General features: G+C 37.3%; 2 protein-coding genes and 2 long non-coding RNA genes across 4 annotated transcripts; all 4 read left to right on the plus strand.

Annotated features, from left to right (window-relative positions):
- The first annotated feature begins 766 nt into the window (after window positions 1-766).
- LOC140334862 (uncharacterized) lies at window positions 767-6,953 on the plus strand. The gene is made up of 5 exons (XM_072417130.1): window positions 767-1,077; window positions 2,164-2,189; window positions 2,966-3,248; window positions 5,299-5,506; window positions 6,483-6,953. Exons 1-4 carry the CDS (start codon window positions 948-950, stop codon window positions 5,499-5,501), a joined length of 642 nt encoding a protein of 213 aa, XP_072273231.1. The 5' UTR covers window positions 767-947; the 3' UTR covers window positions 5,502-5,506; window positions 6,483-6,953.
- Window positions 6,954-12,896: 5,943 nt separating this feature from the next.
- Window positions 12,897-14,796, plus strand: LOC140334870 (uncharacterized). Its single transcript, XR_011921630.1, has 3 exons — window positions 12,897-12,967; window positions 13,819-13,893; window positions 14,710-14,796. It is a non-coding gene; the product is annotated as an uncharacterized lncRNA (long non-coding RNA).
- A 1,659-nt stretch (window positions 14,797-16,455) lies between these two features.
- LOC140334679 (uncharacterized) lies at window positions 16,456-22,881 on the plus strand. The gene is made up of 7 exons (XM_072416920.1): window positions 16,456-16,768; window positions 18,019-18,207; window positions 19,427-19,476; window positions 20,014-20,287; window positions 21,596-21,790; window positions 22,014-22,063; window positions 22,573-22,881. Exons 1-7 carry the CDS (start codon window positions 16,456-16,458, stop codon window positions 22,879-22,881), a joined length of 1,380 nt encoding a protein of 459 aa, XP_072273021.1.
- Window positions 22,882-23,825: 944 nt separating this feature from the next.
- Window positions 23,826-24,996, plus strand: LOC140334869 (uncharacterized). The gene is made up of 3 exons (XR_011921628.1): window positions 23,826-24,004; window positions 24,345-24,394; window positions 24,897-24,996. It is a non-coding gene; the product is annotated as an uncharacterized lncRNA (long non-coding RNA).
- Window positions 24,997-25,032: the final 36 nt, after the last annotated feature.

The following is a 25,032-nucleotide window of genomic DNA, read 5'->3' on the forward strand; positions in this document are numbered from 1 at the left end:
CTGGCTGACTAGCGGGGGGGAGTGGTTTAAGGGCGCTATGTTAGTCCTGATTGGTAAATAACTGGTAATGGTGGTCAATTCTAGCTCCGATTGAGGAAAGACAGGGGTATAAATTGACAAAAGTTTACTAAGTACATGGAAGAGAATTCTCCCTTAGTAAGACCATGTGATATTATTTTGTTCTCTGACTATTTTAATATTGTGTCACCTAATTGGTGCTTGTTTATTGGCAAATACACCAGCTACCCTAAATCAGGAGTTCAACATTTTAAAAATGCCTAAACAATTAAGATATAATAGTTCATTTTCTGTAATAAATTATTATATTATTACACATATATATATATATATATATATATATATATATATATATAAATATATATATCGGCTTTTATACATATTTGATTCTATTTTAGGGGTAGGTCCTTCTGCATTAGTCCCAGCTACCCCAACCCAACACAGGCATGTTACTACATATCATACCACACACATTTTGGGTAAGTGTTATAGACTATGTTGTCAATAAAAAAAATACTATTTCTTTACAGAATTATTTACACTTTGTGTTATCTGACTTTTTTCCCAATTTGATGGTATTTCAGGTGTAAAGCCACCAGTGTCCATCCCAGCATCCCTATACAAGGGCAAACATGGTAATACTTCTCAAACAGTCAACACACTGAGTAGGTAAAAACTAAATGTGCCCGATTAAAAAATACCTTAGTAATATTTATATTCCTCTGTCATCTATTTTTACCCATATTACAGCAGTAGATAGACTTGTACCCATCCCAGTGAGCAAGGTCAGACATCCCAATACTTCCCAGCCAATGCACACAAAAGGCAAATATTAAGGTCAAGGTTTGAAAACATAAATATTGTTATTGTATGAAAAGTACAAAATAATTATCCCTATTACTTTTCTGCTACATAACATTTTATGAGGAATGTTTCACCATTTTTTAATGATCTGGGTAGGAAGTGAAGGGGATGCTACTACTTGGAAGCTACAATCAATCCCATCCATCTCAAGGCAGGAAGAATGTGATAAAACGTTCATTCCAGCAAACATGATAGGTAAGTACAACAACCAAGGTGGGCAATTTAAAATCAAACTTTCATACCTATCCTTCCTTGTTTTACTAGTGAATTTACCTCCTTATATTTACCTTTTCACTTCTTTCTTCCTCACTCTTTCTTTAAAGGGGTTCAAAGGGTCTCCCCCAATCGGGGTGAACTGGACTGAGCTGGAAAGAGCCTGAGGGGTAATCAATCTGATGATCATTCAGAAAACTGGATGGGCTTAAGCCTGTAATTGTATTAGTCCAGTACCACAACAATATAAACCCCTGGAATAGGTGGAGTCTTTGAACCCCTTGAAATGTTGGATTTTAATAAAATGTAACTTTGGATTTTGGACATTCTGGCTCCCATGGTTTTCTTCTTTGCACACACAATCACTGCCTAATTAAACTTAGTAAGGAAACTTTTTCTTCACTTCCTGTTCTTAAAGAATATAAACACAAACAGCATCTAATATCTGTCGGAGGCTTAAACCCTTTCCAACCTTTCTGGAAAACATGTCTTATTTTTGTGACCAGGTTGTGGTGGCTTTAGCCACAATTTTGTTCCTTCTGATATCCATTTAATGGCAAGACGTAAGAAGAGATCTTACACAGCAACAAATTTTACAAAAATATACATCCTCCTTTACTTCATCAACTTCTTCCAAGCATAAAATGGCTGAATTTAGACTTTTGCAAGATGATATGTCTCAGAGTTTGATAGAATCTTCTGTTCCAAAAACAATACAGTACACAGATATGGATGGGGGCCATATTAGTCCTTGGGGTTGCTTATTAAGAAAATGAGTTGTCCTATACCAGTTTAGATATTCCTTACTTTTCTGTGAATTGACATTTTGACATGTTTCATCCATATGATACAATGGTATTTAATGGATAGATTCCTCAGTGCCAATCTCACCCACCTCCATCCAGCACATATCTATGTATACATCTCTACAGGAAGACATGGTGGGAAGGTCGGAGAATCTAGGTGAGCTTCAAAAAAAAACAATGTGTTTAAATTATTAGTGTATCTTGTATTATAGTAGGATCTAAATTCAAATTATTTGTCTTAATTATTATGTTTTCTCCACAGAGCATTGGAGCAATGATGTCCCGGAGGTAAGAGAGAAAGAAATAAGGAAATACTCTTTTCTTCCCGCATAAAGGGAAATGCAAAAACTATTTGGATCACAAATAGAAAACTGATTTATATAACATTGTTTTCTGAGTATAGGCATGACAAAGACCCCACAATTACAGCAAAGTTACTTACTGTACCCTGAACTGTTTTTAGGCTCGCCAAAATTGTCTGTATGCTCATTTTCAAGGCCACATTCAAACATAGAATGTTTCAGATCTCACTTTTATTCTTTGGTTTATGTATAATCTTTGGACCCAGAATGTTCTTTCCTAGGTCAAGACCATGACACTGAAAATATGAACACTTTTCTTTTTAGTTTTTCAAAAATTTTATTATTGAAAGGTCCCTTGTGATGCGTCAGCAAGGAAAATGTCAAGAGGGACAGCAGTTCATACAGTAACCCAACATACTGTCCTTTTATGAATGGTCTGTTAGACACAATGATTTATTAAAGCTCTCCAAGGTTGGAGAAGATACACATTTATCACTGAACGTTGGTGATTCCGCAAAACTAAATTAGATTTTTTAGGATCATTTGCTATTTGTTAGCAATTTTTTTTCCAGACCAGATCTATTCCATGTTTGCTGGATCATTTAGGTTCACGGATAAAAGTGTATCTTCTCCAGTCTTGGAGAGCTTTAATAAATCAGGCCCTATGTCTATTGATCATCTATTTGTTTATTCCGACATTGATATGGTATATAATGGATCAGTATGTTAGAACATTTTCACAAAACCCAATGTGTCTCTTAGTGCCCACCAGGTACAAAGCATTGCGTGGGGATCTTCTCCAGATCTTCTACTGAGGACTACTCCTGGCTGATGACACTTTTGACATCCGAATATTTCACAGATAACATCCATGAAGTTAAACCTTGTTACATCTCCAACTATGGATTCCAAAGATTTATAAATGATTTGTCGCAGTGCACTTTTGGGATTCTGTATCACACGAAGAACAGAGGGAGAGTAAACATCACCGATGTCATTGACTCCATGTATGATGAAGAGTTGGATTATCTCCAGATGATGCTTGGTAAAAGATATGATATGGATGATGAGTTAACTGTTTGACTCGACTAAAAATGGGTTTTTCCATTTAAACTAGATATATACAAGATCTGACTATGAAATATTGAGACTGATATAAAACTGACTTTTATTTATTGATATGACAATTGTAAAATTTGTCCCCTTCAATATTCTCTCCATTCACAATTAAGTACTGACGCCATCTTGTTTTCCACTGGTGGAAGGAGTGGAGCAGGTCTCATGGTCCTAAACCTGGTGAATATGGAGGATGTTCCGTCGTAGTAATGCGTTTGTTGGTCACAGAAAGTACTGTTTGAGAAGGATCATTATCTAGAATGAAACCATTTCACACATTTCTGCCGTCTTTTCCTGACTCTTTGGGCCTGATTTTCTAAGCTCTCCAAGGCTGGAGCAGATACACTTTTATCAGTGAACCTGAGTGATCCCAAAAATCTGAAATTGATCTGGTCCAGGATTAGAAACATTTTGCTAACAAATAGCAAATAACTTTCTAAAACCCATTTCAGGCTTATGTGAACACCCAGATTCACCGAGATAGGTGTATGGTTTAACCCCCCCTAGCGGTATTCCCAAGTGTGACTGGAGTGTGATTTACAATGCAAAAAGCAGCAATCCTGAGTCACACTTGGGGTTGCTAAAAACATAAAAATAATCTTTTATATTGTTCCGTTAGTGTCTCCCGGGGTCCTGCCCATCCCTGCAGGTCATCTGGACCCATCTCCTTTCTTCAGTCTTCAGTCGGCAAATGCAGAGATGTTCTCCCCGGGTTTCCCAGGGACATTAGTGCATTTGTCAGTGCGGGAGGGAGGAGTGGTGGGAAATTCAAATATTTTTTATTGGATTTAACACAAAATAGCCGTATTGAGTCCAGTACAAAGAAATTTTAACATATTATTTATATAAAATTATCTTATATATAAATAATACATGCTACTGTACAGTTATATTACATGTTTTACTATTTTTTGTTTTTTTATTTAAAGTTTAATATTAAATTTAATAAATATTGGACATTTTTCAGTGAGTTATGCCTAAGATTTATAGGCCTACAATGTAAAATAAATTTCCATGCAAAAAAGTAACACTTTTTGCGTGAAAATACAAACAGATCTAGAATGCTAGGGGGATTTATTAATTCAGGCCTTTTGTCTCAGTTTTGTCAGAACTTTCTTATAATAAATAATGTTGGGTCACTGTTGTGCCTTCTGCAACCCAATCTGCCAAAATGAAAACCTTCTTGTCACAAAGATCATCATGGCTGTGAATTTGGGCTTTTTTAATTCTTTGTGATGTTTCCAGTGACTAGGGTTTGGTTTCGGGATCATATTGGAAGATCCGGGTTTCGGCACCAAGTGATGACTTCATGAAAATGGTTTGGCTCCACCCCAAGTTGTTGCAGAACATCAGCGCAAATTTCGTTTTGCACTCTTTTGGTCTGGTGGAAAATGTTACTAAAAACATTGTTGCTCAACATTATTTCAACACATGAAAGGAAACACAACAGCGGTGACTGCCAACAAACTAAACAGCAGAGAGTGCCGGCATTTTCCTTCATGATTGGAGAAGTGTAACCATTCCTGGCAAGAGATCAGAATCATCTCACTGCTTTGAGATAGAGATATGAAGACATCTCATTATTTCATAGACAGACCTCGTATGAACAGCTAAGTTCCCCTGACATTTTACTTTACTGATAGTAGCTAATATGATTCACCTGACAGCCTTTATTAAGAACAGGCACGACTTTCACTGGAGCTGTTCAATAAGGGGGCAGATATATGATGAAATTGTCTATCCAATTAGGGATTTTGTATATTATATTGATATTGACTGATATACCTATTTTTTAATTTGATGCATAATTAAGTTGTTTGATTGGTTTGCAATACAAGTGGCCATACACGATTCATATTATTCTGATTATTTAAATAGAGAATTGAGAGGCGCTGAGGTGTAGATAAAAAAGAGATAATAAAGAAACATCTAGATAACAAATATATGATATTGATTACTGCTCTCCTCGGTGTACACAGGACAGGACAATGTGATTGTGGTGATTGATGATTTGGAGGACAGCAGTGATCAGGAGAAGGCTCGGATCCTGGAGAATCAGCCCAGTATTGGAAGGTTGGCCAGTGATCTCTTCCTTATATCACACAAAGATAAAACTGATAAAATGCGGCTGGTTGCATTACTGAAGAATATAAAGCTGTTCAGCCCACATGGAGAAAAATAAATGAGGTAACCAACATGTTCCAGATATCCCATATAATGAGGCTCTTAGAAATGGTGGGATGGAATATAGGACAATACAGATTTAGCATTGAATTTGCAGCCGTGAATTGCTAGCGGTGCTGATACAAGAATATCACTATGTCATGGCTGTAGGTTTTCAGGAATGTGGGGAGCAATGTATGATTTTCCTGTCTTCTTGACTGGCCAAGAGGGATGAGCCATCACTGGGAATTGTCCTATAGAAATCACATAAAAGTACATATACAAAGTACAAAGTACTACAAGTATAAAAGTACAAAGAAACTAATTTATTTTATTATTTCCTATGATCTCATATTTATGTGGAGGGTCATTCCAACTTAATAGCTCATTTCTAAGCTGAACTTAACAAACCTACAAATAAATATATTCTTTATTAGCTGCCAATAATATAAATCCCACTTGTGTCCACCAAATGCCTTTGCAAGGCCAGATTTTACAAACAAATGTATGGTGATATCATCCCTGCGCTCTGCATAGAGCGGAGCTGTAGGAGGGGTCAGGTAAGCTCCACCCACTACAGACTGCCTGTAGAAAACTATAGGAGGGGGCGGAGACAAGACCAGTCACCCAGCACATGCAGAGAGCAGCAGTTGCTGTCTTGCATTCTGTCATAATAAAGCATCACAGGGAATTACTGCACTGATATGGAAGATATAAACAACACTCACGAGACATGACGGCTTTATAGGTATGGGGGTTTTGTTAATGCTTGAATTCAGTATTAGGATTACAATAGATTTCTTCTCATCTCCTCTTCTTGTCCCTGGAAGGAAATATAGAGTAGGGGGTCATCTGAATGAGAGGGTCCATATAGAAATAATTACATTATCCCAAGTTTTTTCCAGTAAATCCTCAATGGAGAGTTAGGACCAGGACGGCACTGTTTACACGGTTTCTTGTATTAGAATAATGACAGGACATACCTTTCTGTCTCATACAGTTATCATCTCTGGGTTGAAATGATGTTAAAATGTTCCTGGGGTCCTGAATATTCTTCCATCATCCTGATATAGAACACAGAACTGAAAATCCTATCCCTGACCCTACACCATTGTGGTGACCATACAAAGACCAGAATTGCTAGGACAGGAAACCTAAAATACTACCTGGTACTTCCAGACCCTGGATACAGTCCGAAAATATGGAGACATAAGAAGCTGGATAATGACCAGATAATGTAATAAGCTGAATTCCCAGATATTATCATATTGTCTATGTGTAATGCATCTCTGACTTTTACAGTTTGCCATAATTTCTGTACAATATTGTAATAAATGTATACACTGGTATTTAATTTATTCTAAAAGGGCATTTTACAACTACCACAACGCCTGCTGAGATATAAAATATAAATAAATATACCCCGCACAGAGGGCAGCTGTTATACCTGATGCTTGGGGTCATTTTCATATGTCCATGTGTGTTTGTAGGTTTCTGTGTTCTTAAGTGTTTGCATTGAATTCCATAGACCAAACTGCACCATTGACTCCAACACTTTAGACTTTTCCATGTATTCCTTTCCTTTCTTATTTGTCTTAGGGTTGGGGGTGCTTGCAAGGAGTACTGAGGCAGAGACCCTGATTTATGAAAGCTCTTCAAGGCTGGAGATAATACACTTTCAGAAGTGAACTGGGTGATCCAGCAAACCTGGAATGGATCTGGTCTAGGATTCAAAACATTTGCTAGCAAATATAAAATGATTTTTAAAAATCCATTTTATGTTTTCTGGATCACCCAGTTCACTTCTGAAAGTGTATTCTCTCCAGCCTTGGAGAACTTTCATAAATCAGGGCCAGAGGGTGCTGAGATGTCTTAGGGAGGCTGTGCACGGCACTCTGCGGGTCCCTTCCACAAGCCAAGGTCTTCTTGCATTGCAAAGGGAAGACACGGATGGAAAATATAAACAGATGTAATGCTAGTTTTGAGACATTCTATATCATGGAGTGACAACACTCTATCTCTGCCTTCCATGTGTGCTCCATTGTAGTCACTCTGTCACATGAGACCCTGGAGGACACTACAAGCAACCAAGCTGACACATATGACTATTGTCCATTGTTGTCACTCACAAAAACCTGTTCCAGAGCAATAATGAGCAACCAAAGGAGGAAAGGCTGAGGAATTCAGCAGCACCGAGATTGTATGCAGGGCATCTATTGAAACAATATTCCTTTAAAATAATGGTAACTTCATTTTGTCATTTTTCCATTGGTTCTGCCAATGGTTGCATGTGTGACTACACGCTTCAACAAACCCTCTTCCCCGTGTCATTGCTCCACCTGAAATATTCTGAACATTGAGTTTCTCCTGTGATATCTCATTACACTAAGCTGGCGGTGAAATAGATAATAAGAGAATCAAATGATTACATGAGAGGGGTAGAAGAAGAATATTTGAATATTGGAATATTTATTGCAGTCTCTAGATTATTATAAATTGTTGTAATAATAACGTTCACAAAGTACAGAAGGAGACAAACAAAGTGGCTCCATATCAGAAAGGGAAATGTTCCTCCTATCATGAGAATGATTGTAATCTGTTTTATCACCACTGCTTGTAACATATTTCTAGAGTCTCATAAACATTTACTTCCTCCATAATAAACTCCGGGGTTTATCATATAACTGAACAATAATATGAAGTGCTTTAAAAATAAATTGTATATAACTAGTACTAATATGTCTATTACTGCATACACCAAGCCTATTTTATTATTGGGGGTGCTAGAGGGTGGCTGAATTTTCAGTGAATGGACATCAAACAGAGAAGCTGCAAACTGATGAGCCTATATGTCTGTTCTGATTTCTTCTTCCATCAGCATGTCATGTCATGTCTAGATTGTAAGCTCTTCGGGGCAGGGTCCTCTCCTCCTATATCACTGTCTGTATTAGTCTGCCATTTGCAATCCCTATTTAATGTACAGCGCTGCATAATATGTTGGCGCTATATAAATCCCATTTATTAATAATAATAATGATAATAATAATAATAATAATATTAATGTGTAAATAAATGAGTGATGCAACAAGAACAACAAGACCAATTAGTGCACAGTGCTGCTTCTGTGTCTTCCTTATTTTGACCTCTGAAACTGCCGATCACTTATAATGACATTCTCCTGTAGTCACCAACAATTGGAACATGATACTACATCCCAAATTATTAAAGATCCAATACCAAAAGAAAAATAAAGAGGAAGGTTTTAGGCACCCACAATACACACTGCGTTATTTCGATTAAAATGACAACAAACCTTATTAATTAATAAAAGATAAAACAACTGATAAAATTATATAGATGTAATAAAAAATACATTAAAACCAATACAAACCAATGAAGGTTCCAATATTTGCTGAATTCTCAGTGTAAATGCTGAACAGAAAGACTCCCTATTGACTAATTGACATGATTGGGCTTCCATATATAACCTGATGGTAAATGTAATGTAAGTTCCTCTGATTATCAAGGTAATAAAATAAGTTTAGTTTCCAAGGACCATTAGTGGAGACTTAAATAATACTTGTTATGCTTCTTTTATTTTTATATATCTATATCTTTCAATTTTTTTCTTATTAGCACAATCAATATTTATTCAAAACATTTATTCTATGAAATTCTAAAGCCCTGAACAATCTGAGTGACCCCGCTCCCCAAACGCGTTTTACTTTTTAATAACCTTCCAATAATTTGTACATTGTATTAGGTGCTCATCCTTCTATATTTTTATATTAGAGGAATAGGGAAGGTTTAAAAATAGAACATTCAATATCATAAAAAATAAAATGGTATTAAAGGTCACTAAATGCATCCCAGGATGGAACGAGGAAGAAGAGTTTTCAAAAGGAGCTGAGATTGTAAAAAGAATGATAAAACATTACAAAGTACAGGAAAGACTGTCGCCTTGATGTTATCATTATAGGAAAGCTCAGACATAAGCGTCCCAGAATTTGATTCCTAGAACATATACGGTACAGAATAAATCCATGCGACTATGGAAAAATTGGACCTGTGGTCGGAAATATGAACTAGAGAGATGTCACCTTCAGTAAGACCAGCTGCAAGCCATTTGTGCAGGAGAGGTATGATTGCTCTGGATAATTGATTGATCCTGAATTACATGCAAACTGAACCTCACTTATATCACTTTAAATTAGAATTTTAATAATTGAATAATTGAATTGTGCATCCCCAGGGATAACTTTGATAAATGTATTGAAAATACATAATATGGCAAAATAAGCAATGGTATGTTATATGCATGACTGGGAAATGCTCTCAATCCACTCCCATGATCCCAATAACAAGCTTAGCTCACTCTGGCATTTTCCACTTCTCCAGGTACCAGTAGGGGCTATGTTGATTTTTAACTTACTTGTCGGGGCAGAAAAACCTTTTCCTGCCCAATGTTTCCTTCTGTATCACATCCATCTACAGGTCTTTAATTGTAATGTAGAAGGCTGTTTCTTATTTATTTTCAATTCAATACATTCATTTATCGTAAAGAATAAATCAAAATCCATGTTCCCATTTATTCTTCTTTAAAATTAATTTGAAATATAGTTTGATTTAAACATTATAGCAAAATGAATGGCAACTGACCACAAACGTTAACTTGAATATGCACAAGAGTCCAGTCATGATGGTGGTGATGGAGGATGTGGGAGATGGGGCGGGGGGGGGTTGTCCGTAAAGTCTATTCCAGGGCAGATATTGATGGCTGGTTTGGTGTCCACACTGAGCCGTAGCATGGCCCTTCATCAGAGGGGATAAGGGGGTACCTCTGTCCCAGCCCCAATCAAAGGACCTTGGCTTTGCAATGCTGAAACGTTTACACGTGGAGATGAGGGCCCAGCAAGTTTGCCTAGTATGGGATCCAGGAATGTTTTTATTTTAAAATAATATATTTTTGAAGCTCAATTAATTAAATCTCAATTAAAACTTGTATTTCTGAAATTTATCCAGTGAATGCGCTGTCTAGAGAACTTTAGACCAGGAGTTAAATTACTAGAAACAGAAGCGGCACAATGAAGATCGAGGAACAAGTGCGTACTAAACTTCTCCAAATCAGAGGCATCATGGAAGAAAGACAAAGTAAGACCGATAGATTCGGGAATCAGTTAGCCCAGATTGTATTGCCTTCCTATACAAATATAAATATATTAGCAGGAAAAACATTGAAATAAATTACTTTAAGATGGAGGAAATGTTTTATTTGCTATTTGTTTTTCCAGTCATCGTCATCAACAGTACAAGAACTCATCACTCAACACAAGGTCATGGTTTCCTGTGGGTGATCCTTCCAAAGATCATAGCCCACCATCTCCTGACATTTTCTTCCTTTTGTCCTTATACATTTATCTAGGTTATTATAATTCGGGTCAATCAATGTTCTTTAAAGTTGGGCTTAGAGCATTTATCCATCATACAATAAAATTGGCTCGTCTTTTAGTTTTTCGCCTTAAAGCATATGTATAAATACAATATAGTGGTGAAGGTTTAAGATCTTTGTCAGGTTCTTATTGATAACTACATTCCCCACTGGGAAGATTCATCCATTTTTATTTGTCCTAACAACTAGTGTTCCATCTCTGATGACCATCATAAATGGGAAAGCTGCCCATTGTGCACCTTAACACCCAACTCATTTTTATATTTCCAGGGTAAATATTGGCATTTCTATAGCCCACTGTGGCTAGCAGCAACCCTACTGTATGAACAAATTCTTTATTATTGTCCTCGCTCTGCTCTCACCATTAGTCACCCCAACCCCCTCAGTTTAATGTTACAACCCTTTTCTTCCCTTCATGGTTCATTCAGCATAGTTCTTTCACCTTCCATACTCCACTCCATTATACCATTCATTCCTTGTTTCTGTGCAGTTTTTTTGAAGCTTTAATAGCCTTCAGAACCAGTATGGGAATGTTTAGTATAGAGGTTATTGTGTGTGCTGACCGTCACTTTTAACAAGCTCGTTGAAGATTTCTGAAGCCAGCTAGATCAAGTCTTTCATTTAGTTGTGTATTTTATCTCCCAGAACTAAAGCTGAAGAGTCTCAAAGACTTTAGCAAAACCGTGTAGATGGTTTGTAACTGCTTGTGGTACATAAAGCTAAACTAAATAAAAAGAATTGTTTTCTATCAGGTCACAGGAGGCCTACACTGTTTTGGAGAAGGACTACACATAAGGTAAAAAAAAGTTTAACACATATATATATATGTACTGTATACCACAATCCTCCAAAAAAGGATTATTCAGCTAACATTGTATTACCTAAATCTTGATCTTTACAGGGTCAGAGAAGGTCAGAACATGAAGTTGGGATCTTCTACTTGGAAAAGATGGATACCAGTTGGCTACAAGCAGCTTTGCATTCTGAGCTTTTATTTGATCAAGTTAGGAAGATTGAACTCTGCGAAATAAAAGATAAAAGCAAATTAGATCAGAAAGCTTCTAGGTTTAGTTTCTGCATCTATCTTTTTATCAAGCAAAACTTAGAATGGATTTTATCACCTGCATGGAATAGGGCCACGAAGAAACAACTGGGTAAGAGCCACACAGGCATGCAAGGATATATTGAACCACAATGCATTAGGTGCCAAGTGAGAAGGTTCTTTGTATTCATAAGAGAATAGATGCTAAGAAAATGAAAAAGCTAACCAGGAATATGGGGTGTTCCTGATCAATGAATGTACACAGGCCAAAGGCAAAATCAAAAAATGAATGCTGATCTAGTGCCCTACAAATTATACTTAGACTTTCACATATTGCACAGTCTAATTTTACAAACATTATTTTAAATATATTTATTAGATATCAGTACAAATTCACTTAGTATTCAAACGTTTCATTGATACTAGCCATGGCAAAAATATTTGGTTTTCTACTCATTTTTGGTGGCCACTATTATCAAAGGAGTAGGGCAAACATTATCTCTCTATAATTTAGTCTGTGGTGGCTGATCTTTGAGGGAACATATGAGTCACGGCTTGGTCATTAGTATCAATATGGTTTTTGCATGTTTGTCTCTTTTCTTTTGTGAAGCAAAGCCAGTGTAAAGCGTGGGCGAGTTTGGTTCAAAAGTTACTCTTCGCATTTTCATTGCCTTCGTTGTCACAAATCCTAAAAAATATGTGTGATTTAGAGTGGTAATCTTTGCTGTTCCTCTCTTTGTATCCTGTATAGAACGGGGGCATCTTATAGTGCTGATTGTGGGTATGGAAGACAGCCAAGAAAGCGAGAAGTGGCAGATCCAACAAAACCTAATTCTTACTGGAATACAAAATAGATATATCTTCTTCTTCAGCAACCAAGAGATTTATACTTGCATGCAGTACCTAAATCCGAAAAGCCAGGCGGAGCACGTACATCCAAAAAGCCAGGTGGAACATATGCATCTGAAAAGCCAGGAGGAGCGTTTGCTCAGAGGTTAGTTTGATACCATAACAGACTTGGGATCATGTATGAAAGCAATTATTTATCACATTATCAGAAAAAAATACTTTGTTTTAAGAACAGTACTTGAGGTTCTGAGAACTTAACAAGAGGGCAAGGGCAATTTCAAAACCAAGGGTTGACCACAGCATTGCTAACTCAGGACAGCTTCAAGTAAATGAGAACGGTTGGAAGCCCTTTTGTGAAATTGTTTGCATGAAGGCTCCAGGAGTTTCTTTTGGCCACTCAATTGCTTTTTTTTTTTATCTGGAGAAATAACCGCACCTTAGCTGTTATCTTCCCAAACACAGAGGGCAATCAATCTCATGGATGCATTGTTATGCACCTGAAAGTGCCAACCACATGGGTTTCCACTACAAAATAAATTAAAGGAGCCTTACTGTTTGGGTGAAGAAGTTGAGAGGATCTCAATATAGATCTCAATCCAATCATTACAATTACACAAATTTTGCAAAGAAATACAATATTAAAAGTTGCTTATAACCTTTTTATTCTACAGTTTTATTAAAAAATACCCAATGATCTTACCATGTCTTTCATCAGGAACTTTCTGTTTTGGGTTATTAGCTATATCCTTATTGTGTCACCTTGTCACATGCATCCACCTTCCCAGGGGCCCAAATGACGCAAAGGCAGTGGCGCAGGGAGCCTGAATGCCGTGTCCATGGGGTCCCTGTTTAATATATCCCCAAGACTACATTTTGTCTAAAACTGTCCCTCTAAATTAAGCTTAGGGTTTGATCTTTAATGTTTTGTCTATATATATATTATATAGATCTTTTCATTCCAGTGATTTCATAGCTTTTCATTAATATATTCAACAGGTCCAGCAGAGAGGAAAGGAAACTTTCTAAAATCATTACAAAGACGAACATTTTCCAAAAAAAGAGGTAAAAATGGTAATAATATGATTTACATATATTGGATCCCTCAAGACAGGATAATTTTATTTATATTTACTCTTTTGACTTTGTATTGATTCCCTTCCCATTTGTATTGTAAAATGTAGACATTCCTAAGTAATAAAAAAAACTACAAGGGAAGAAGTCAGAGGGAGGAGAGGGGAGAAAATAGGAAATAGAGGAGAAATAAAGTCTTACATGTGGGCAAACCTTGAATGATGTCCCCTTAGTTACATTGCTCTAAATTTTCCAAAAAGATTCTACAAATTTGCTTGCATACATTTCCCAGACAACATTTTGTTAAGCCTCCCTACTTGTATTTTGTGCTTTGAAATGTGCTGCCAAACGCTGGAAGGTTTTATGAGTATATCATTGCCCAGCCATGGACAATGTCTCTTCTTCATTAAATAATATACCTGTCTGATATCAATGTTTTAATTCGATTATTCTGTTATTGCTATATTGCTGGCACGGACACGTTCCCCCCTCCGTTATGGATGTTGAATGCTTGGTCATTTTAATTGGCCAGGCTTGACATTTCTTTCATGTATGTGGGAGGTAATTCAGTCCCGTCAGCCCCAGGGATAGCAGACTTCTTCTGGAATTCTACACTGAGCTGCACATGGAAAAGAAGATTTATTAGAAAGAAGATTGTGACCAGGCAGGTAAGTATGTTTTATTTTAGAAGTGACATCATCTGTCCATTCTGCCATAAAAACCCTGCTAGGTGGCAAATTTTGGAATGTGGAACTTAAGTTGAATACCTTAGTTTAGTTGCCTCCTGATTTGTCCCTCCATATGACATCATTTCAGATTCCCGGCCACCACTTACCAACATGGCAACCTCAGACCCCAACAGATCTGTATACCTTTCCAACACATATGAACCCCACCCCCAAGAAAGGCCAGAATATAAAGGTGAGAATTTATTTCTATGCAATAGAAACAATATTAATTTCTACATAAAAATCTACATCGTTTTATTTCATTTCTGTGTTTCATAGAACCGAAGACAAAAGTTCTTCCAAAGGTAAGAAACACATTTTTATAGGTGACCTTTTGTATATTTTGATCACCAGAACATATAAATGTTACTTTTATATAAAAGAAGTCCAATCTGCCAGGTTTTATCAAAATAAAGTTGAAAGCAACAAAAACCTTTTCCAATTATTTGTCTGTTTGTGACATCATACACATCATACACAATCCCTGGTAACAACAAAGCAGGAAAACATTGTTCACAGTAGACCTGGCATTGGTCAAAATCTCGTGCAGTATAACTGTCTTTTTCAGTAGTTAGTACCAGTAGTTTACAAATATCATAATCATTATTACAGCAGCACTATAATAGTATATTGGGAACTTTCACCACCAATAAGGAAACCTTTCAATAGTCAATATGATCGAGACATCAATGCATTCTACCAGTACTGAGCATCTTCACCATTATTCACAGTTCTTCTTACTTTCACTTATCTTTCTCCTCAAGACTGCAAAGTTGCATTACAATATCTTGCTATAGGAGTTTTCTCTTTGTCTTCTCCTGTATCTATCATTGTAGAATTGTGACCCTTACCTTCTTTGTATTAAAAAAGCAAGATATACAAGTCAACATATTTAAGATCTTACCATTATAATATGATAGTTTGATATCATCTGTTAAACTTCATGGTAACAACTTACTATTGAGAATGGGAGTTTTGGGGAGTAGAAAAAGATTCATCTACATCAAATAAAAAGAAACAAAAAAACAATCTGTTGTATTTCTGGGAGTGAAAATAGACCCCCAACCATTGTCTTAAGCAGTAGTTGGAGAGAAGAGAACCCCAGGCCAGTTGGCCTGGTGTTTCCAGATTTTGATGTCTGTATTCTCGTTGGGGAGATACTCCTTTTCCTATCCTGATAACAAAGCACAAAATAATGACATAAACATGGTAGGTGTTTCAACTTTTACCATCTACTTTCTCTATTGAGGCTATAAACAGGAGGTGAGTAGAAGGCGGACATGAACAGGGGCATATCAGAAGAAGAAAGGGGGGGATAAAAGTAAGAAAGGTCAAGAAAGATTGAAGTTAGAAAGATAAGGGTAGGTTGAATTTTTTTAAGAAAAAAGGAACGGAGAGGCTAGTATTTAACAAGGAGCATAGGGAGGAAGGGGGTGGGGGGGTTGTTAGAGGAAAATGAAAAGGAAGAAAACTTCCCTTCCACTCCTCTTGTTATATTTTAGTTTGGGTCTTTAGAGGGTATCTGTAAATTGATTTAAGTGGCATAAGGCAGAATTTCCTTAGGTGTAGGATCTCCAAAATAGTTATGGTTAGTTGGGCTACCTTCAAGGTGGTGGTTGGGAAAGAGCTACAAGTGGTGCCATAGTGTGGTACTTGCGGCTGGAAAGATGTTTTTAAAACTTCACAGCATTGCCCAACCTTTACAATAGACGATAGAACTGTATATATTTTATTCTAGGTCTGACTAACCTTATTGAATGGTGGACACATGGTAACTATATTCATTTATTTTTATGCTTGCATATGGATACACCTCCCGCTACAAATGGTCCAAATGATCCTTGGCTTCTCTTATCACTGGCAGATTCATCCACCTAAGAGGGACATTGTTGGGATCTTCTCCAGATCTTCCATTGAGGATTACTCCTGGCTGGTGAAACAACTGACATCAGAACACTTCAGGAACCAGATCCAGGAGGTTAGACCTTGTTATATCTCCAACAATGGATTCCAAACATTTTTGGATAATATGTCACAGTGCACATTTGGGATTCTGTACCACACCAAGAACAGAGGAAGAATCAATATCACAGATGTCACCGACTCCTTGTATGATGAAGAGTTGGAATATCTCCAGCAAATGCTCGGTAAAGATAATGCCAGGTCAACGGTTATTTGTTTGTTAACTAGAAATAAAAGAGTTGTATTTACAGCTGGTCAAACATGTCCCCCCACCTTAGTAATAAAAGCAGGAAACATATACAATACATACCAATCATCACTTCTGTGTCTACATAAGTAAAAATATCTCTAATATCTCATGACGGTTCTTACCTGAAACATTATCAATGGTAAAAGTCTTCCTCAGCCTATAAATGGCTAAAAGTCCCTGTCACAAACAAAACAAACATGCAGTTGAAACACAGAAACATTATGTATTTTTAATGCTTACTCAAGACTTTATTTCTTTTCCCTAAACAATATGTTCTCAACTTCTGTTGTGCCTCTGAACATGCTAGCAAATACTTTATTCAGTTCCTTAGCATAGCCACCTCCCACCAACCTTGTCATAGACCTTTCCTCTTATACAAATTACTAATTGTGATAACCCAGTTCCTCCCCGATTCCTCCTTAGCCGAGGGGGAGGGAAGAGAAATACCATGTGCCACGGAACCAGAGACGGAACCAATAGGGGGCACTATTTATAGCTCAGGAGCCTCTAGAGGTGAGGATGTTGCACTGCAGACCTACCAGGTTGTGGTCCTTGGGCACACCTGGGTGAAGTACCAAAATAAGCGGGTAAGTTAATAGTCAATGATGGCAGGCAGCAAACAGGCGAGGTCAGAAACAAAGCCAGGTAGCAGAAAACGCTAAATAGACAAAGGTGACACGGGGGTCATCAAAGACACAGAGGAACGCAGGGGACACAGGAGGAGACATGAGGCACTAGGGTCACCAAAGACACATGGACACTGGAACAGCACAACAGGAACTTCATAAGGGAACAGGCAGGGAAATAGCAGACTGAACAACAAGGGGTTAGCACAGGACCTGGACTGGGAAACAAATAATTAGCCAACAACTAAGTAGGTAATGCTCAGCAGAGCTAGGGGGCTCGGCATTAGTCTGGAGACATGTTGTATGAACACTGAGCTTTGAATACTGAGCATTGAACACTGAGCGTTGATCACTGTGCGTTGTGTCTGAGCCATCTATCATAAGGCTATCTCCTGTTTGCCAGTGAATTAAATTCACATATAATCTTACAGTAAGAATAATGAAGTAATTAGGCTGGTGACAGGGACATTACAGAAAACAAGATTGGAAATTAAACAATACAAATAATAAAATAGATTAATAAACCCGAGCTATACTGACTAATAATCTTCTCTCCCAGGGAAGGACAATGTGATTGTGATTATCGATGATCTGCAGGACAGCAGTAATAAGGAGAGGACTCGGATCTTGGAGAATCAGCCCAAGATTGGAAAGCTGGCCAGGGATCTTTGCCTCATATCACACGCAGAGAAAGATGATGAAAAGACAATGATAAGGAAACTGAAGAGCATATTCTGTCATCCTTCAGGTAAATTCCTCTCTGATTTCCGACCACTGTCGGGGATTTTATATTGCCGGTGTGTACACAGCACAGACGTTGCTAGCACCTTCAAAGACCTTTAGGCTCCCCTGAGCACCAAACTTCAACGGTTGTGGTGTTCAAGGTATATAATGAGGAAACGTGAATGTGTTTGGTCGTCCCTTCCAAAGAGTGGGAGCAATTTAGTAGTGACAAGTTAGGGGTAGCTGGGTGTAAGGTAATACAGATACATTCAAAACTTTGACATTCTTTGAAGAAAGGTCAGCTGCTAGTACTAGGAATAAGTCAAATTGAGATTTTTCAAGGATTAATGCCATTTTGGTCAGATACATTGCTGTTCATTCGTCATCAATTAATGATTGTTTTAGAGATACAACAAGCTTAAAATGTTATTTAATGGTTGCTGAAGCTCTTTTTATCCATTCAGGACCTTTTCTTATGCCTAAAACCAGCCCTCGTTATCACCAATGCCTTACACAAATGAACACAAAAACAAGTAAACAATATATTTTTATTAAGTAATTGATTTGACAATAACCGACTTCCCCAAACATTGTCTGCAGGTGAATCTTGGAGCACATATTTTACATACTGTGTTTGATTTACCTGTAATGAATCAACTATAGTTATAGAAAAATACACATACATAACCTAAACTACCCTTCGTTTAAAAAACATACACTAAGCAGCTTAATCATTTTTATTTTCCCCAAATTGACTTTGAACTTTGCCATGTTGCAGAGAAATCAATTTTATTGTAACGCTTAAAATAAACAGAGGGCAAACAAGGCAAAAGTAACTTTTGTGACATTGTAAGCTTTACATTTTTGAAAGCAAAATGGTGATTAAGGTGACAAGGAATCCGAACCTAGCAGGACAGACAGGTGAGTCCAGGAGTTGGGTATAGAAAATTGGCTTCTAGTGGAAGTTTTATTTATGATCACACAAATGTCCTAATCCCTTGTACGTCATGATAATTCTATCCCTATGCCTCATGTTCAACACATATCCCAAAAATAAAATTTTATAGTAGATAGTGAATGGTCAGTCCTATTTGATTTTTTTTTCACTTTGTAGAATAATAAAACAAATAAGTTTTTTAATACAGTTTTAGAGCATTATGTACATTGTAAGGGGTATATTTCCACAATTCCAAAGTAATACTAAAGGCAGCCAAAGGTATTTACATGTACTTTACCTTTTACAGAACATTCTCAGCAAGAACACCCAATGTCGCAGAGATCAAAAACAATAAATGTAAGTCATGACATAAAAACAATATTTATCATTAATATCAATGGAGATAACATTAACACTCAAAATATCCCATCTTACTTCTTCCATTTTCAGTCATTCATTGTCATACAGCCTTATTTTTATTACAGACATAGACAGGGCCAGAATTATTCGGGTAACCAAATGCTATGTGGATAGAGTTTGAAGATTCAGTTCTAACTTGTTAAAAATTAACCACCCCAGATACAACCTTGGTGTGTTGTCAACATTAGGAAATATAAACTTTTTGTGTTTTACTGCGTGCTATTTGACATTAAGACTGTACAAGATTATGTAAATCCCATTGCCTTTGTCTTCTCTTTTTTGAATTGCCTGCTTCACCTTAAAATTAATAATTAGGAATCAATAGAGCTGCACACCTCCCATCATATGACCAGACCACAATACAGTATTTACAGTCACCATGTTACAATACATATATAAATATATATAACAATAAACCTAAGCACCACAACATTTTTATAACTAACCTTCTGCTTAACCAAATTATGTTCCCAGGAGGCACCAAAACCATCAAGACTCGTCATTGTCATCTTCTCCATATTAGAAGACGGATGTGTCCAATGGCTGGGGAGATTGCTGTCATCATTTGGACATCAACATGTCACCTTCCATAGAATCTCACCGCATGATAATAAAGGATTTGGAGAGGCAGCATTTCGATGTGACATTGCAGTGTTATATCACACGATGAGAAGTGGGGGGTTTCCTGTCAACCATCAGGGGGAATCTCTGTATTACAAAGTGTTACAGCAACTGTCAGGAAAACTTGGTAAGAATTATCCCTCAAAAGCTTTTTTAATTCATCATCTATTAAAAATAGCCTTCCCTCCCTCGCATTCCAAATCTCCCCCTGACATATATCTAACTGTTATAACACTGTTATTCGGCCCTCCCCTCAGGCACGCTGTCTTGGGGTCACCTTTGACTCGGCCCTCTCATTTACCCCCCATATTCAGAACATTGGACTACTGTAACCTCCTCCTCTCTGGTATTCCACTAACCCGACTCTCTCCTCTACAATCTATTATGAATGCTGCCGCCAGACTCATCCATCCTTCCCTCCTCCTGTGCTTTGCCTTCAAATCCCTCCACAGTTCTTGTCCCACTTAACTTTCTGACCTGATAGAAAAATACCCCCTTAGTCGCTCTCTTTGCTCCTCCAATGACCTACTAATGACTTCCTCACTCATAACCTTATCACACACACGGATACAAGTCTTCTCTAGAGCTGCCCTACTCTCTGGAATGGTCTTCCTCGTCCTATTCGGCTTGCTCCTACTTTCTGCTCATTTAAAAGAGGGCTCAAAACCCATTTTTCAAACTTGCCTACCCGTCTTCTTCTGTCTTTTGAAACCACCACTACTTCCCAAACTACATATCTCCCATCCTATTGTGTGTGAAATTCCCCCACCTACTAGATTGTAAGCTCTTCGGGCCAGGGTCCTCTCCTCCTGTATCACTGTCTGTATCTGTCTGTCATTTGCAATGCCTATTTAATGTACAGCGCTGTGTAATATGTTGGCGCTTTATAAATCCTGTTTAATGATAATAATAATAACCTATCCTAAGATATGTGCATGAGCTGCCATCTAGCTTATTTTGAAACTGCATCCATGTCTAAGATTAAAAGTGCTAAGATTAAAGTACAACCAGTGGGCCTGCATTTTTAGTCATTTTAGGAGTTTATATACGGAACAATTCTTGAAAAATAAGTATGTGCTCCGTGTCCACTTGTCCACCTAAGCTCCATGGCCTCAGACTTCAGCTTCCCTCTGTCCCAAATACAGGTGACTTTTATAATCAGCCATGTGCTTCCTAGCTATCCTCAATTCCTGGCCTGGAAGTGGGATGAAGTGCCTGGCCAACCCATTCCTTCCAGGACACTTCCAGCCTGAATCCCAAGAGCCAGACATCTGCAGCAATTACTCATGGCCCCATCCTAGCCCTTTATTCTATTTTCCAGGTGAAACTGAGGTACGGGATGCCAAATATCCTCTGAGTTTAACATCAGATACTATATTTCATTCTACTACAATACTTTCACCAATACTGACTGTTTATCTCCTCTTGTACACAGGGAAGGAGAATGTGGTAGTGGTAATTGATGATCTGGAGGATACAAATGATAAGGAAAGGATGCAGCTGATGAATTTTAAGCCCGACATTGAAAGCTTGGCTGGTGGTCTTTGTATTCTTTCCCATGAAGATAAACAAGATGAAAGTAAGCTGGTACAAAAACTAAAAACAACAAAGCAATTCCACCATCATTCAGGTAATTTTCTTTTCCTGTCTTTACCCATTCTGCTTCTCCATTGAATCAGAAGTGACCACAGGGATTAGTTTATAAATGAGTGAATGTGACAATCACCATATTCCCAATGGAGGGAAATATTCCAGATCTTTGTTTTATCAGTAGCAGTGATAGATTCTCCATCAGAGAATGTTTAGTAATTGTCAAACTAATTGCTTTGCCAATGTATGTTTATATTTTCTAGAACACTTTCCCAAATCAGAACCTGCTCAACCCACATCAAGAAGATTACCCGTAAGTAAGAGAAGCAATGTGTATTATTAATATAGAAAAATATGTGCAGATAGCAGGTGCCCATAGTCATATAGCATTAACGCAGTTTGAGGTCAAGTTTGGGGGAAGCCAATTAACCTAACTGCATGGTTTTGGAATGTGCGAGGATACCAGAGTGCCCAGAGGAAACCCACACAGACACAGGGAGAACCTACAAACCCCATGCAGATAGCGCCCTGGCTGAGATCCAAACCTGGTACCTAGTGCTACAAAAGCCAGAGTGCTAAATTTTGACCCACTGTGCCGCCCATTGATTCTAGAAGCCATTGTTTATATTGACACAGTTCTAGCTTATTATCCTATTGGGTTGCTGGGGAAAACCAAATTTGCCAACACTGCCAATCTGATATTCTCATTATCTACACATTATCTAAACAGAGGATCAAATTCATTGTTATATAACAGCCTTTGCAATACTGAGATACATTTTTCTCTAAAATAAACTCTTAGTCATTGCTTGCTCTTCTTAGACATATCGACAGAAGATTCCAACACCTCTACGATCTGCCATCGGTATCTTCTCTGTATTAGAGGAGGGTCACATCAAATGGCTGAGACAATTACTGTCATCAGACGTCTTTGGACAACAACAAATCACCTACCATGGAATGTCATCATATTATAATGCAGGACTTGATGAAGAAATCCTTCAATGTAAATTTGCAATCCTGTATCACAGTTTAAAGACTGAACCTCCTTTAACACATCAGGGACACTTTCTGTACCAGAAAGCAGTGGAGCAGTTGGCACAAAAACTTGGTAAAAATCTTCCCACTTAATTTAAATCCATATTCTTAACCATGGCTCTAATCCCTACAAGGCTCTAATTTCAAAACATTTAAATCACAACAAAGTTCTAATTCATCCAGGGTTCTAATCCCAACAAGGTTATAGTCCCTCCAAGGTTTGAAAACCAAAAAAGGTTTTAATCCCTTCATTTTTCCAATTCCATCAAGGTGCAAATTTCTTCAAGGTTCTAGTCTGTCCAAGGATCTAAACCCTCCAAAATTGTTCTTCTTCCAAGGTTCTAATTCATTCAATGTTCCAGTCCACCCAATCCCAACAAGGTACAAAATCATTGAAGCTTCTATATTCATCCAAAACTCTAATCTCAACAACATCCTAATTCCTTTCAAGATTCTAAGTATTTCAGGGCTCTAATTCATGTAAGGGTTCAATAATTTAAGGCTCTAATTCAAATAAAGCTCTAATCCCTTCTAGGTTTTATAACTTTAGGGCTTTAATGCATGCAACGTTTTAATTCATCAAAGGCTCTAATCCATCCAAGACTTTACTGACTCCAAAGACTTAATCCCTTCTAGGTTCTAATCTATTCAAAGTTTTTTAAAAAAGTGTTGTTGTTACTATTTATAGTATGCCTCTTTATTATATAGCTACTATACCACCTCAACCTCTCATATTTGACCAGAAACAATTAACATTAATAGTTTAATGAAAAAAAAAATACATTGAAAAGCCTAGGAGCGATACCACCATATACCATAGAGAATAGAGTGAAGTCTTTAGAGTAGTTCTAACTCTGCGGACAAATCATCAAGATTGTCCATGTGATATGGCCTCTATATTGTCCATACCTAACCAGGGCTAAAGACTGCAACAAAGTAGAATTAAGCTATAAATAGACAAAGTCAAAGTCCTCAGGTCAAATCTGCACATAATTAATTATTATTCTCTTCTCTTACACAGGAAGGGGCAACGTAATTGTACTAATTGATGATTTGCAAATAAGAAATGCAGCCCATAAAAGCTTTATAAATTGTATTTGGTACAGCACTAAAAAGTCAGCTGTTGATCTCATCTACATTTTAAAAGAAGAGAAACACAATAAAAGGCAGCTGATTGACAAACTGAGGAGCCTAAAACCATTCCGCCAACCTCCAGGTAATTTTCCACCTTTTCCCTCATCATTCCTAAGTCAAGCAAATCATTGAATATATGTAGAATTTCAGCTAACAAGCTCATGGCAGCATAATGTAAAGCGATGATTGCAGAAATGATAAAATCTTATTAAATCCCTGTATAGGAAGTATAAGAAGAGCACAATATTTTAATATACCAGTATGAATGGGATGATTGTGGGATTATATTTTATTCATTGTCATGGCTAACCTTTGGTCTTGGATGGTTTCAGTTTCCTTTCATCTGTAGAGAAACTCACTAGAGTTCATTGACAAACATGATATTTTGGTAAAATCTTTGAAGGCATCTTTATCTTTTCCAGAATATCCTCGAAAGACAGAACTTGTTCCACCAACACCTGGAATGTTAAAGGTGAGTAATGGAACAGCTATACTTTATTAATATGCTGAGTTCTAAAATGTAGAAATTTAACTCTTGATGTCTCTGCTAACATTCTAACAATAATTATTTCTTTAAGTAGAAAATTATAGCCTTATATCGAGCCACATATTTTGCTTTGATCTTGAATCTGAGATCCCGGAGCTCTGTAGTAAAATTTTGATGGCTACTCTTCTCAATGACACTTTATAGTGTTTGCAGTTGGAATACTGTCACTGATATTAATAAAAAAGGCTAAATGAATAACAAGAGAGCCATCAGCATACTTAGTAATCTAGCAGGATTTAGGGGACTCTCCTCCTTGGCCAGGTCTATGAGTTCTGCAATGCAAAAATTTGTAAGTTCTTCCAATTTTACAGTTAGGGCAACGCTGTCTTCTATTACTGACATGTACATTCTTTATGAAGTAGACTCAGGGATTCTTAATATTCCACTGCCTTGCCAATTATTATCAGGTTATATTTTCTTCTTTCAGGCAATTCCCGCTCCAGCTACCGCTGCCATTGGTATCTTCTCCAGATCAGAAAAGCCCAAGGTTAGCTGGCTGGACAGACTGCTGACATCTCAAGAATTTGGAAATCACCAAGTAATATTTTGTCAGATTAATAGAA

The sequence above is a fragment of the Pyxicephalus adspersus genome, chromosome 7 (assembly GCF_032062135.1).
Source record: "Pyxicephalus adspersus chromosome 7, UCB_Pads_2.0, whole genome shotgun sequence".
In the NCBI taxonomy this organism is placed as follows: domain Eukaryota; kingdom Metazoa; phylum Chordata; class Amphibia; order Anura; family Pyxicephalidae; genus Pyxicephalus; species Pyxicephalus adspersus.